This window comes from Pipistrellus hanaki, assembly GCF_964339955.1.
Source record: "Pipistrellus hanaki genome assembly, chromosome: 7".
Lineage (NCBI taxonomy): Eukaryota > Metazoa > Chordata > Mammalia > Chiroptera > Vespertilionidae > Pipistrellus > Pipistrellus hanaki.
This window is the reverse complement of record NC_140509.1, coordinates 11,222,391-11,238,053: the sequence shown is the minus strand read 5'-3', so window position 1 is coordinate 11,238,053 and position 15,663 is coordinate 11,222,391. Positions and strand designations below refer to the sequence as shown.

General features: G+C 51.2%; 1 protein-coding gene across 1 annotated transcript; it reads left to right on the top strand.

The window, feature by feature from the left end:
• Nucleotides 1-528: 528 nt before the first annotated feature.
• LOC311625747 (CMRF35-like molecule 7) lies at nucleotides 529-11,450 on the top strand. The gene is made up of 6 exons (XM_084890306.1): nucleotides 529-953; nucleotides 1,136-1,465; nucleotides 2,727-2,802; nucleotides 4,384-4,508; nucleotides 5,216-5,319; nucleotides 9,097-11,450. The coding sequence occupies exons 1-6, from the start codon at nucleotides 896-898 to the stop codon at nucleotides 9,271-9,273; spliced, it is 870 nt and encodes a 289-aa protein (XP_084746432.1). The 5' UTR covers nucleotides 529-895; the 3' UTR covers nucleotides 9,274-11,450.
• Nucleotides 11,451-15,663: the final 4,213 nt, after the last annotated feature.

Here is a 15,663-nt window from a genome sequence, read left to right as displayed (position 1 = left end):
TTTACAGTTCAATTTTTATTTTTTCAGTTACAGCTTGCATTCAGGGTGATTTTGTGTTGCTTTCAGGTGTAGAGCGTAGAGGTGGACAGTCACACACTTTACAAAGCGGCCCCCACCCCCATCCCAGAACCACACGGAGTTATTGTTGGCACTATTAGTCACAGGGATGCAAAGTACAAATTATTTTCTAAATGAGCTTGGTTAGCATGGCCTTCCAGCAAATGCTTAAGGAGTGATGACAGTGGCAAGCGGGGAGCTGGGGACACAGAGGGCAGAGACCCCCATTCTTCCCACATGCCCTCCTTCCCCACCTTCTTCCCGCCCCCCGCCCCCCAAGATCTGTTTTGCTCTCCCACCCTTGCCAGGGACCTTCCCTGCACCTCCTCCCCTGAGAATGACTCCCTACCTCCACCTGCCCCTCCGGTCCCCACAGGACACCCCAATTCCCAGCAGGCCTGGGCAGGCGGCCTCTGACCACTGGGGCCTCCAGAGGGTCCCCCGCCTCTGTCACTCACCCTCAGCCCTGCTTTTCATGGTGGAGAGGAGAAAGCTGAGGAGGGGAAGGAAGTGGAAGGACCGAGGGGAGACAGAGGGCGGAGGAATGGCTTCTTATTTCACCATCGTTTCCTCCCGGGGCTTTCACCGATTTCCCCACGCCCATGGGAGGGAGGCAGGGGGCAGGCTTGGCCCAGAGAGCCCCCAGCCAGGCCCAGAGGCAGCGGGGCAGGGGAGGGTCCGAGTAGCCCAGGCCTCCCCTCCTCGCTGCCCCCTCCCCACCTGCAGTCTTTGCCTTCCTCAGCCCTTCTTCCCAGACAGGAGGGGCAGCTGCTGAACCGCCAGCTCTGGCACCGGCTCCTCAGGGCGGCCGCTGCCACCCCAGCCCCCGCAGAGGGCCATGGCCTGGGAGGCCACGTGCCTGCTGCCCCTTGTCCTGCTGGTGCTCCTGGCCTCAGGTGAGGGCAGAGGCGTGGGGGAGAGGAGGAGGGATGCTAGTGAGGTGGCATGAGGGGCATGGGGAGGAGGGTGAGGTGTGTGTGTGGGGCACTGAGTGTAGTGCATGGAGGACTTCCTGAGGAGGGGCCCCTCTCAGCTCTGGGACAAGCAGCGGCTCCCTGACCCCAGGGTTTATTCTCAGGCTCCTGGGAGCAGCAGCCACAGCCACTGCGGAAACTGGAAGGGGAGGAACTCTCCATAAAGTGCGAGTATCCACCCCAGAGAGGTTTCAAGATGAAAACCTGGTGCAGAATAATACGAGCAGGAACTTGTGCCTCATTAGTCACCCACCCCAGGCTCCGGGGCCAGCCTGGAGACCCGAGATACGTCATCATGGATTACCCCCAACAGAGGTACTTCACCGTTACCTTGGCTGCGCTCAGAGAGAAGGACTCGGGTTTGTATTGGTGTGGAATCTTGGAATCTTCCATGGTCATTTTTCTCAGAGCCATCCGTCTGGTGGTATCTCCGGGTGAGTCCTTTCCCTCTGTGTGTGCTTCCCAGGTTCCCTGAACCACAGCAGGCGGATGCTGAAAGGACCTAAGCCAGGCCCCCTGTCCCCGTGGCTGAACCCCAGGCCCCTTCCCAAGGTCGCCGCTAGTTATGGGCAGAGCCAGCACCAGATCTCAGACTGCCGGCTTGGGGCAGTTCTTCCTTCCCCAGTACACACTTCTCCAAACACTTGTTGCTCACTCGACTCGGGCTTGAGCAAGCCTGTCTTATCGGTCCATCCGGGGCACCCTCCCCTGACCTTCTCTCCTGACCTTCTCTCAAAGGGCTGACCTTGAGGTGACTCTTTTGGGCTCAAAGAATGCGGACAGGCAGGAGACAGCCCCAGGGAGCAGATGGGAACTGCGGGGTGAGGCTGGGAGCTGTAGGGCCCGAGGGCTCAGGGGGACTGGGTCCCACCCGGCACTCATCCCTGATCCTTGAGTGATCTTCAGCCTCATCATGGGAAGCTCGAGGCTCCTCCTAATCCTGAGTCCCCCTTCCCCCCCGCCCCCATATGCCTCCTGAAAACTTCAGAGTTGCAAAGCCCCCCTACATGTCCCCGTGATGGTCACGGGGAGACAGTATCTTTGAAGACCCCCGCCCTGCTGCCGAGCCTGCCCAGCTGTGTGGTCAGCTGGGGGCCTGGCGCACCCACATCAGCTGCTCGGTCATCTTCTGCCCAAGCCTGGGCTCACTGCCCACTCCATGTAGGGCACCGGGCCAGGCCTTGGGAGGGGAAGGGAACCCTGAGACATAAATAAAAGGCTATGATGCAGGTGGTGGGTGGCATAGTGGAGGCATGTGGGATGGAGGCCCAGCGGAGGGAGGGGCCAGATTGCCGGTGAAGGCCAGGAGCACGGACCTGCCTGCAGGACTCCGCAGGGGAGGTGACACTGCAGGGGCCTGGTTGGGTGAGCAGGAATTTATCCAGGGGAGGCAAAAGGGTTTGGAGGGGAGGAGGGCGGCAGTACACATGGACCGTGCCCGACGTGTTAAAAAGCAATGGAAACAGAGGAGACCGGAGCATGCTGCCAGCATACAAGCGACAGCGTGACGGCTCCTCCAAAGCCGCTTGCCCCAAGGGCATGCCCGCCCGCATGCCTTCGAGGGGCAGGTGGAGCTTCTCAGGCCTCGCGTGGTCCAGGCCATGCGTGGGCTCCTCCCGCCCAGGGCTGGGCTAGGAGGCCAAGCCCTGGGGTGTGGGGCAAACAGAGTGCTCCCCTCACGGTCGTCTCTCACAGCTCCAACCCAGCCCACCACCGGGACCATCGGGACCACCGGGACCTTTGCCAACAGACCTATCAGTGACAGTGACAGGTACTGTCCCTCCCTGTCCTCTTCCGCCTCCATCGCCAGCCGTGCCGGATACCTCCAACTACATGTTCCCATGGCACCTGGCCCTCAGGGGATGAAATGGGGTCTTTTCCAGGTCACTTTACTTCTTCGAGCCTCAGTTTTCTCATCTGCAAAATGGAGTCAGTGACTTTCCCGGCACCCCGTACTCCAGGGTTTGCTCCCTTTGGCACTATTGACATTGGGGGCCAGACAATTCTTTGTTGTGAGGGGCTGTCCTGTGCATCCCTGGCCTCCACCCACCAGCCCGTAATAGCGCACATCTCCCCCGGGTACCCATTGTGCCAGGTACCCAGGCAACCGAAAATGTCTCCAGACGGTGCCAAGTTTGCCTCTGGGGACACAAAGGACCCAGTGCCTCGCCTGCTCTGTTCCCTTTCCCTGCTCCAGCCCATCTCCTCCGTTCAGGGGAGCCACGGGGTCCGGGGAAAGGCTCATCACAGTGGCCTCTGCCCATGGCCTGACTTCTCTACCTCTGCCGCGTGGTTCCCAGGCCCCCGGCCCTGTGACTGGCCTGAGGGCTGGTTTTCTTCCCACCTCTGCCCTCCCACCCTCTCTCCGCCCTCTGTCAATGCAAATCCTGAGCTCCGGCAAACTCCAGTTCCCTCTCTAGGGGTTACAGCAGGCACTAAGGGTGCTGTCAGTGCAGCTGAGTAGTCAGTGTCCCCAGAGCTGCTGCCTGACCCCGTGACACCTGACACCCCAGGCGGCTGCCCCAGGGGCCTGCTGCGATGTGGGAAAGTCCACCTTTTCTTCCTTTGACTGAAGACGGGGCCTGTCAGAAGGCGCTTATTGCGTACAGAGCTCTTTGTCAAAGGACACGGGTATTCTCCGAGAGCTGACTGCACCTCTCAGCCAAGGCTGAGGGTGAGGGGCGGGGACCAAGTTGAGGGAAGCTGCCGGAGAGGTGAGCACAGATCCCAAAACAGGGGCCCGAAGGCCAGAGAGGGGACAGCAAGCTGTCAGAGCAAACCTGGAGACACAGTCAGCATCCCTGCTCTCAGAGGAGGAAGGAAACACTCCCAGAGGTGGGACAGGTGCGGACACTTGGCCCCTAGGTGGCGGGTGTAGGACTCAGGCAGAGGCCAGGGTGTGCCCTGTGTCAGGCAGGTGGCCACCGTCCCTGCTTGCCCAAGATCAGGGGCCCCTGGGCCAGGCAGACCCGCACATGCTGCCCCTCTGTAGAGCCCGCTCCCACATGACCCTCGGCACGGAAGGACACAGCACCTAGAGGCGGTGCACACTCGGCCCCGGCCCCCCAACTGCCAGGCCTCTGGGAAATCCTTCCCCGAATCCCCGAATGCCAGCATCCCACCTCCGTCGTCCTCTCCCACCCTTGTCCCTGAGCTCTGGGGGCCAGGTTCCAGCAGACCCAGGGCAGGGGTGCAGGCAGGGGTGGGGGTCTGGCAGCCCAAGTCGCGGCTGCCTCTGGTGGTGAGAACCGAGCTTCCCAGGCAATGGGATGAGTCGTGCAGACCACAGGAAGGGATGAGTTTTCCGCAGAAGCCTGGCTCCTTCTCTCCTCACCTGGTCCTCGTTCCACAGCTCCCCAGACCACTCGAAGGTCATCCTCAGCGCGATGGTGGTGCTCCCGCTGCTGCTGGCGCTCATCCTCCTGGTGATCCTGTACTTCGCCATCAAAGCCCGGCAGCGGCGCCGAGCCAGGGCAGGTAAAGCCGCCCGGTCCTGAGCACGCCATCTGAAGAGCCTGGAGCAGTGAGACAGGGTTATGCTGGTTACCAACCAGGAAGCAGGCTCACAGGCCAGCGCCAACTTGCCTAACGCTGGGTATTCTAGTGTCTGTTTGAGACCAGATATTTTATCATCATTTTGTAGTTGAGGATTTTAAAGCAAATGGATCCGAAGGCCTTCCTGAGGTGTGGCACGGTGTTTTTAATCGTTGCTATCACATTTAAACATCGCCTTCCTAAGAGCACCGGGAGCGCTTTTGAATCTCCCAAGTTCTAAGTTTTGGCACTGAGCATGCGTGAAGTCTACGGCATGTTGTGCAAGATGATTGTACCCGTGCCTCTTGATGATTCCTACCCTGTTTGCTGTTGGTTTGTACAGGACATTCGCGCTGTGTTTATTAACCACATACCAGCGATGGGTCCCTGGACCTAGAATTGATCAAGTTTACTGGTTTGATGCAAATTAGATGCAGGCAGCCAATCAGACTTGCTCCTTCATTTGGCACTAACATCTGCTTTCGGGCACTGATCTGTGCTGGATCTCCCGCAGGATGGCACCTCCCAGCCAAGCCCAGCCTCTCCCCCGTCAGGCAGGGTCCCTTCTGCCCAGCCAGTTCCCCCAGCATCACCTGAATTGCCAGGAGAGAGGCAGACAGGGGTCTCTCCTTTAAACCTGTTTTTCACAGGTGAGGGCAAAGCCCACCACATCCATGACATTTCCACCCATGAGGATGAAACTGTGCTTCGGACGGATCACCCCGCACGTCAGAGGGACTCTCAGTTTTCCTGGGTATCTTTGTTTTCATTATTATTCTTTTTAAAAAAATATGTTTTTATTGATCTTAGAGAGAGAAGAAGGGAGAAGGATAGAGAGACAGAAACATCGATGAGAGAAAAACATCGGCTGTCTCCTGCATGTTCTTTACTGGGGATTGAGCCCACACCCGGGCATGAACCCTGACCAGGAATAGAATTGGTGACCTCTTGGTTCATGGGTTGACGCTCAACCAATGAGCCACATCGGCCAAGATGCTGCCACTCCTCCTCCTCCTCCTCCTCCTCCTCCTCCTCCTCCTCCTCCTCCTCCTCCTCCTCCTCTTCTTCCTCCTCCTCCTCCTCCTCCTCTTCCTCCTACTCCTCATCTCCTCCATTTCCTCCTTCTCCTCTTCCTCTTCCTCTTTCTTCTTCTTCCAACTTCCTGGCTTCTGTTTACTTACAGTTTCTATTTACTCTGAACCTGAGCTCACTTGTGACTGGTCATGCCCCTAATGCTTTGTCTATGCACGTCCTTTTCCCATATTTCCCAATTCAAATTCCTCAGAGAGGGAGGGAGAAGCTGACTGACCAAGCTTTTGACCTTCCCTCTGTAGGAGACATATTTTAATGCCGACTCATCTGCTGGGTCATGATGGTCAGTGGCTCGGCCACTCTGGGTCCAACACCCAGAGACTTTGGGCTAATAGATCTGGGGTGGAGACTGAGATGGTGCTGCTAGCCCTCTGACCTTACTGCACTCTGTGCATCCTTTTATTTTATTTTAAATATGTATTGTTGAGAGTATTACAGATGTCCCCCTTTTTCCACCCAATGCCCCCCTCCACCTGTTCCTACCCTGCCCCAGGCCTTCGCCACCCTATTGTCTGTGTCCATAGATAACACATATCGCATGTACATTTTTTAGTTAATCTCTCCCCACCACTCCCCTTCCCTCTGAGATTTGTCAGACTATTCCATGGCTCTGGTTCTATCTTATTCATCAGTTTATTTTGTTCATTAGACTACTTGTTTGTTTTGATTTTTACATTCAGTTGTTGACAGATATGTATTTATTGCAATTTTTTGTTCATATTTCTTCTTCTTACTCCTCCTTCTCCTCTTCTTAAAGAATACCCGTCCACATTTCATGTAATACTGGTTTGTTGGTGATTAATTCCTTTAACTTTTTCTTGTCTGTGAAGCTCTTTATCTCACCCTCAATTCTAAATGACAACTTTGCTGGTAGAGCAATCTTGGTTGTAAGTCCTTACTATTCATCACTTTGAATTTCTCTTGTCTGCAAAGTTTCTGTTGAGAAATAAGCTGACAGTCATATGGGCACTCCCTTGTAGGTAACTATCTGCTTTAAAAATTCTCTCTTTGTCTTTAATCTTTAGCATTTTAATTATGATGTGTCTTGGTGTGGGCCTCTTTTGGGTTCCTCTTATTTAAGACTCTGCACTTCCTGGACTCGTAAGTCTATTTCTTTCACCAACCAGGGGAAGTTTTTTGTCATTATTTCTTCAGATAGTTTTTCAAAATCTTGCTTTCTCTCTTCTCCTTCTAGCAGCCCCATACTAAGAATATTGTCATGCTGAAGTTGTCCAAAGGCTCCTTACACTACCTGCATATTTTTGGGTTCTTTTTTCTTTTTGCTTTTCTGACTGAATATTTTTTGCTTCTTGATATTCCAACCCACTGATTTGATTCTCAGTGTCCTCTACTTTAATGTTGAACCCCTGTAAATTATTATTTATTTCAGTTAGTGTAGGCTTAATTTCTGACTGGTCCTTTTTCATGTTTTTTTTTTTTTTTTTTTTTTTTTTATGTTCTCACTAAGGTTCTTGAAATTCTCATTTAGATTCTTGAAATTTTCGTTAAGCTTCTTGAAGCTGTCAACGAGATCCTTGAGCATCTTTTTTTTTTTTTAAATATATTTCATTGATTTTATACAGAGAGGAAGGGAGAGAGATAGAGAGAGTCATCGATCAGCTGCCTCCTGCACACCCCCCAGTGGGGATATGCCCGCAACCAAGGTACATGCCCCTGACCGGAATCGAACCCGGGACCCTTCAGTCCCCAAGCCGACGCTCTATCCATTGAGCCAAACCGGTCTCGGCCCTTGAGCATCTTTATAACCATTATTTTGAACTCTGTATCTAGTAGTTTGTTTGCTTTCATTTCATTTAGTGTTGTTTTGTGTGTGTTTTTCCTGGAGATTTCTTTTGTTCTTTTTTTTGTGACATGTTTCTTTGTTTCTGCATTTTGGCTGCTTCTCTGTCTTTGTCCTATGTATTAGATAGAGCTATTATGTATGTCTCCTGGAATTGGTAGAGTGGCCTTGTGTAGTAGGTATCCTATAAGGCCCAGTGGCTTAGCTTCCCCAGTCATCTGAGCTAGGCACTCTAGGGGCATCCCTGTGTGGGCTGTGTGCATAGTCTTGTTATCGTTGAGCCTTGATTACTATTGGCATCACTGGGATAAATTGACTTCCAGCCCAGCTGTGACTACAGCAGAAGAGCTACTGTGCAGGAGACACCCCTGTGGAGCACAACTTGCTTCAGTGGGGCTTTGGTGGACACTGAGTCTGCCCCTCGAGTGCGTCACTCGTGGATGTGTAGAGTGGTAATCTGGTGTGGTCTGAAGCTGTCCACTGAGTGCACTGGCTCTGGGGCCTCACAGGAGGTGCAAAATCAGCCACTACCTGGGGCCTTCCTCCCTGAACTATGGAGTAATCTGCAGATGGCTGCTACTTGTGTTGGGCTTGAAAGTAGCCAAGAGGGGCCAAGCTGTGAAGCAAGGCAGGCTGCTGCTAGTGCCTGGTCTTGGGCCACTTATTGATAAATATGGGGTATGCTGACACCAGCTGCTGATTGTTTGAGGAAAGCCTGAGCCAGGACAGGTCAATTGTATGGAAAAAGTGCTGCAAATACCTTGAGTAAGACTGCAAATTGGATGAGGCAAGGTCTCATGGAATAACCTGAGCAAAGAGTGTGAACCAGGTAGATGGAGACTCAGATGTGGTTGCTCATCAGCTCTGTGACCGTGGAGGTCTCAGCATAGCAACCATGAACCTTGTGAGCACCCCTATCTGGGAGAAAGCCACTCCCAAGTTCTTGCTCCAATGCCAGACAATCCAGTTCCCCTCTTTATGTCCCTGGATCCCCCTAAGCCATTACCCAAGCACTGAGGGAGCTCAGAGGGAGCAAATCCGAGTAAGTTCATGCGCTGGCTCTTTAATAGGAACTCCAGCAGCCTCCTTGTCACTCAGCCACAATCCCCATTGGTTTTTATAGCCCAAAGTTAAGGAGACTTCTCCTCCCTGCACTGGAAACGTGAGCTGAAGAGTTTGGTGTGAGGCTTCTCCTCACGAGAGGCCTTCGCAGCCAAGATATCCCTCCCAATTAGAAACACGCCACACGAGTGTGTTGGACCAGACTATTCCATACCTCTGCCCCTCCTACCAGTCTCAATGTGCTTTCTTCTTTACTTCTCTGATTGTAGGACTTCCATCAGCCAGCTTTCTGACTGTTCTGAATGATGGTTGCTCTCTATGTTAGTTATAATTTTGATGTGGTTGTGGGAGGCTGCAAGTACCATGCTTGCCTATGCTGGCATCTTGGTTCTTCACCTTCCTCATTCTTAGTCATGTTCAGTGATGGTGCCCTGGTTGCCTTCTGCCATCCCCAGAGTTCCTACAGAATCCACACCCTGTCCCATACCTTATCCCTGTCCCTATCCTCAGCACTGGACACGGACCACTCCCAGCTGTAATCCATCCAATGGACTTCTGTCTGTCTTTGATTCCCAGGGCTCCGATCAGCAGATAGGCTCTGGCAAGGACACTGGGGACATCCACTATGCCTCATTCACCCACCTGGAGCCCTTAGGCCTGGAGAACCCCATCTACATCAACACCCGCCCCGGCCCGAAGCCCATACATGACCCATTTCTGGATGTGGAATATGCCAGCATCACTAAAAACTGAGCCCCGCACCCGGCTGGCTGCCCAGGAGGAGCCCCGGATCTGAAGGCAGAAGTCACTCCGCAGTGAGCAGCTGTGTGAGGGGTGACCCGGGACGGGTGACTTCTTGTGGCCGAGACCATCCCAAACTGGCAAAGACCATCCCTTTCTGGAACAGAGATGAGGAGCGGGGAAGCAAGGGAAGGAAAGCCTCATCACCCAGAGGAGAGAAGGTTTGAGTCTGAGGGTTGTGGGCAGACTGTGGGGTTTCTGGATGCCAGCCCACTCCCCTCTGACCAGAGAGGGTCTGGGACCCAGTGCTTCTGAGTAACCCAGTCTTCGCCTCCCTCTCTGGTCTCACTTCCTCCCTGACCAGGCTGTGAAATCCTGACGGTTAGGAAAGTTCCTCTGCGGGTGACTGTCCCCATGAGCGCCCCTCCCTTAACTGTCCTCTCAGGCCCTCCAGGCCAGGCTGCAAAGTTCTATCTGCCACCCCAGCTCCTCTCCTCCTTCTTGGCCTCCTGATTCTAATCCATCCTCACGCACCCCTCAGGGGGTCCCCCTCAGCCTTGGCCTTGCCAGGCGCCAGGTAGGGGAGTGTCCCTTCCTATTGCGGCCCACACAGCTTCATCAGAACTGCCCAGGGCACCTCTGCCCTCCCCAGAAACCACAACCCCTCTGCCCACTGTGTCTCAGGCAGACAGAGCGGTGAGCCCGGCGCCTGCTTCCCTGAAGTCCACGCACACAGGGCCCTCTGGAGGCAGGCCCTGAAGGGGGACCCTGAGCCCCGGGAAGTCCAGGCCCTGTGGGCAGAAGGGGTGGTCTCTGCTCCTGTGTCTCCCAGGACTGGGAGCTGGCTGCCTCCTGCTCAGGTGGCTGGTTTGGGTATTTTCCATCACTACCTTGCTCACCTTCAGTCATGATGAGACCTCAGCCTTGCCCTCAGGATGGAACCTGAGGACCAGAAAGGGAGGGAGGGGAGAGAAGGAAGGGAAGGTGGGGGGTTTGAGGTCCTCAGGCTGGTGTGGAAGGAGGAGGTCTGTTCTTGGATGAGGTGGGCTAAGTGCCTGTCACTTGTGACATCCCTGCTGACATCACCTTCTCCCAGGTTCCCGGCCTGGAGGACGCGGTCTGTCCCAGTCTGAGGGACCAGGGGAGTGTGATCATGCAGACCTGAGGGCGAAGGGGTGAGTGAGGCAGGGAGCATGGTGGGTGCAGATACTCTGAGCATCACATTGGCTCCTCAGAGCTCAGCGCTGCCCTACCCACCGCCCTTCCCACCAGGTCTGCCTGCTGGAGGTAGGGCCATTGCTGTACCTGTTCTCCCACCTGCCTGACGGGGCTTTGAAAAGGTCATTGGCATTAATTACACCTCACTGACCTCTGCTCCTTCATAGCTCCGGGTCCCTGGTAACGCTCTGTCTTGGTCTGTATTGCAGTCTACAAACCCCTCTTCACCACCATCTCCCCGACGTGGGCTTCTTGCTGGAATTGCTCTGGCCGCAGCCTCAGTAGCCACCCAGGGGTCCTGTTCCTCACAAACTAACAAACCCAAAGGATGTGCTCAGACTAGAGCTCCTATAATTGTATTCACTGGACAAGTTCTCATGGGTCCCTGCCAACTGCCAGACACTGCTCAGGATTGGGGATGCAGAGACTCCCTGTAGTAAGCCAGCATTTATGGAGTGCTTCTTATGGGCCGCATCCCTCCACCTGCTCTAGTGGCTTAAGAATCCCTCTTAGATCAGTACTTCCCCCCATTTTACAGATGGAGAAGTTGAGGCACAAAGAGATTAGGTAACTTCCCAAAGTCACCCAGCTAGTCAGTGGTAGATCCTGAAGTTTTAGTAGCCACAATGCTTCTAGCTCTCTGGTCCTGTAAGGATTCATTGCAGTGTGTGTGTGTGTGTTCCCACACATGTACACAGTAGATAGATGTATGAAAAAAAGAATGACAATACAAAACAATCATGGCTACAGCTGGAGGATTGGTAAAGGTGCTGGGAGGGGAAGGGGCATCATAGCTTTGTCTGAAAGGCGCTTCCAGGATCCCAGAGCAGATGTAGGGGTGTGGTTGACTCAGCTGGGAGTTAAGAGGAGAGATTCCCAATGAACCAGTGGCCTCAGATAAGAGAGCTTGGCTTTCTCCTGCTCCCCTGCCCCAGGGAGAGGGCATAGCTATCTATCCGGGGTCGCGGGGCGGGGGGGGGGGGGGGAGGGAGGGGATAAAATGAGATTCCTACCTATGGCTTACACAAAAATCAATTCTAAACCCAATGTCATTCGCCAAACAATAAAATGTTCAGACAAAAATGTAAGCGTTTTTATGACTTCAGGAAGACTTTGTCAGCAAGGCATCACAAGCACAAACGGTAAAGGAGGGATGTAAGATATTTGACTCTTGTTCATATGAAAAACTTGAGTACAAAGAAGACACCAGGAATAAAGGGAAGGATGAGGCACAGACAGGGAGATGGCATTGGCAATGCATATAACGGGTAAAGGTTTAGTAGCCAAAATTGATAAATCATTAAAAGGCCAAACCATTTTTAATTGGCAAGTTATAGTTAAGAAATTCACAAACAATAAAATTTAAAAAACCAATGGCACATAATGTTCAACTTCACTAGTGTTCAAAGGAATGCAAATCTCAACCAAATGCATTCATACCTAGTATACTGGTAAGGGGCTTCAGATAGGTCTGCAATGTTTTATTTAAACTAGAGGTCCAGTGCACGGATTTGTGCACAGGTGGGTCTCTTGGCCTGGCCTGCAGAGATGGGGCCGAAATCAGCTCTCTGACATCCCCTAAGGGGTCCCAGATTGTGGCAGGGCGGTTCTCAGGTGACACACCCGGAATCAGGCTCTCTCCTCTCTGGTTCAAGGTGTGTCACCCGAGAACCACAGCTGCCAAGTCACCACAGATTGACAGCTCCTGTGCTGAACATCTGTCCCCTGGTGGTCAGTAGATGTCCTAGGTACCAGTTTGCAAGGTCAAACGGTTGGATAGTTGGTTAAGCATATATATATATATATATATATATATATATATATATATATATATATATATTTCATAGATAGGTAACCTAACATTTTCTAACTTTGAGAATTTATAATAATAACCACAGAGCCCTTGATCTCTGGTAAGGACATGCAGGAAGCAGCCAATTGATGTTCCACTCTTGTATTGATGTTTCTCTCTTATTCTCCCTCTCCCTTCCTCTCTCTCTCAAAATCAATAAACTATTCTTTTAAAAAAAATCACAGGAAAAAATCTAGCTCTATATATGAATTTAGGCACTTCAGAGGCTCACTTCCCCCCTCTCCCCCGGCTAAAAATGCACATAAAAACACTAGGTTTCTATCACTTAGAGATTTATGTAACATAGAAGGGCCAACAGAAGAAAACTAACACATGGCATTATATGTAAATTTTGCTGTTACATAGTATGCTTTACTAGTAAACTTCCATCTAACAGAATATAAGAGATAACAAGCTCTCTACCCTACACATACACCTCAAATATGAACTATTTTTTCCTCTTTTTCTTTTTTTAAAATATATTTTATTGGCTTTTTACAGAGAGGAAGGGAGAGGGATAGAGAGCTAGAAACATCAATGAGAGAGGAACATCGGCTAGCTGCCTCCTACACAGCCCTTATGGGGGTGTGCCCGCAACCAAGGTACATGCCCTTGACCGGAATTAAACCTGGGACCTTTCAGTCCACAGACAAACGCTCTATCCACTGAGCCAAACCAGTTTTCCGCTTTTCCTCTTTTTCTCTTTTTCATTTTCAATACTGCAACATATTTAGATTTGACAAAGCTGACGGATGGGCACATTTTCAAAGTCCCCATGTATCTTGCTGCAAACATCTGGTAGCTATCTCCTCACATCTCCTGAGCCAATTTTCCTGGCTCATCAATCCTTTGCTCACCCACTGAATTCTTATCCCCTTGAGCCAAAATGTAGAGATCAACACGCTGGGCCTGAGGCTGGAGAGTGTGGGTCCTCTGCCTCACTGCTGCATGCTACCTTAGTCTTGTCTTCCAGGAGTTGCGATGTTTGAGTGTGTGGGAATAGGCTGGGGATGTGGGGCAGGAGACTTGGCTACAGGTGGTTCTGCTGCATGACCATGACCTTGTGACACAAAAGGGGTGTGATTGACACAAACTGAAGCTTATTACAGCTTTTGAAGTATTTCGATTTGCTTCCCAATGTTCCGCAAAACATTAGCATTTTAAGAGATACTAATAAATGTCATGTGAAAATAAGCCATGCCAGCCCTGGCCAGTGTGGCTCAGTTGGTGGAGCATTGCCCCCTGCACCAGGAAGTTACCAGTTTGATTCCTGGTCAGGCACAGGCCCGGGTTTCGGGTTCAGTCCCCGGTGGGGGGCGTGCAGGAGGTAGCTGATTGATGTCTCACATGGATGTTTCTCTCTCTCCCTCTCCTTTCCTCTCTCTCTAAAAATCAATAAGCTAGTCTTTAAAAAAGGAAAGAAAATAACCAATGGTAGTAATATATTTTCTCCAAATATTTGAACATAAGGAAATATAAGTTATGCTTATCACAATTTGCAAGAGTCAACTCTCTTAATATCTATTAACTAGAGGCTCAGATCCGTGCACTAGTGGGGTCCCTTGGCCTGGCCTGTGCCCTCTCACAACCCAGGACCCCTGGGAGATATCAGAGAGCCGGTTTCAGTCTGATCCCTGCAGGCCAGGCCAAGGGACCCGACCAGTGTACGAATCTTGGCCTCTAGTCAATTGATATTAAAAGAGTTGACTAGTATGCATATAAGATCTTTGGTTAATCTCTTCCTGCCCCCTCTTCCTTTCTCCTTATCTCTGAGATTCATCAGTCTGTTTCATGTTTCCATGCCTGTGATTGCCACTCCTGCATTGAGCATCTGCCTCCCCGTGTCAGTAAGCGTCATAGCTACTGAATGGTCACCGGGTTGCTTAGGCTTTTATATATACACTAGAGGCCCAGTGCACAGATTTGTGCACCACTGGGGTCCTTTGGTGTGGCCTGTGGGGATCGGGAGGAAATTGGCTGTCCAACGCCACCTGCCACTCCTGCCGGCCGCTTCCACTCATCCCAGCTCCACTGCAACTGCTGTGGGAGTGCACTGACCACCAGGGGGAAGCTCCTGGTTAAGCATCTGCCCCCTGGTGGTCAGTGCATGTCATAGCAACCAGTCAACTGGTCATTCAGTTGTTCAGTCATTCGGTGGCTTAGACTTTTCTATATATAAATAGAGATAGGAGGCTGATTAAATATATTAGGCAATATCCACATAAAGAAATATTATGTAGACATTACAAAAGTGAAATAGAACTAATTTTGTTGAAATGGAAAGATGACCTGGATATATTAAATGAAAAAAATACAAGCCACAAAATAAGATACCTAGCGTGAGCTGGTTTGTGTTTGTGTCTCTGTGTGTGACCATAGGAAAAAAGAAAAACTAAATGAATATACAGCAAAACAGTATTAGCAATTTTCTCTGGGGAAGAAATTTCACTCAGAGAAATTGTTGACAGGACTGGCTCTGGAGCCAGACTACCCAGATCTAAACCTAACTTCCACGTGGCACTGGCTGTTTGATCCTGAGAAAGGTATTTCATTTCTCTGGATCCTAGCCACAATATTACCTTATACATATGATGTAACGCATTTCGAGTGTTTAGGACAAGGTCTAGCACATAGTAAGTACTCAATAAAAGCTCGTGTGTTTTAAGTGGTTGACTTATGGCCAACTTTCACCTTTTAAGAGTAAATTTTCATATATTTTTTCAAGTAAAAATGAATTCAATGTAGTTTTAAAAAATATTTTTAAAACACTGAACACATTTAACATAGTTATTCTTATAATGAACATCATCTCCCTCTCAGTGGTGCCCCCTTCAGTGTGGCAGATGGCTGGCTGCCTGTGCCTTGAAGGTAGAACATGTCAGCTGCTGAGGGACTGCTGAAAACCTTGATGTATGTCATCTAATCAATGAAGCACTGGTAGAGCTAGATATTTACAATGTTAACACTAGGTCTGTAAAAACTGTCTGATGTTTCTAAATTGTAATTTTTAAGTCTCTACTTACAATTTTTGGGGAAATTGATCCAGTCTTGAAGTCAGTGGTTTGTCTCTAGGACTATTCTTGCTTTCTTCCCCAATCCGGCAGGAGTGATGACCCCCGTGCTCCTGCTGATGTCTCAGAAGCTTCGAAAGGGTTTTGTGGTCAGAGGCTGTTTGGAAGGGCGGTCCTGACGCACATTGGCCTCAGGATTTACTTCCTGGTGGATGGGGTGTGGGAAGGAACTGGTGAGGTCACTCAGGCCCGGACATTACGGGGAAACAGTGCCACCATGTGGGGTCCATATGGTGCTGGCGCAGGAATCGGCCTCTCTCC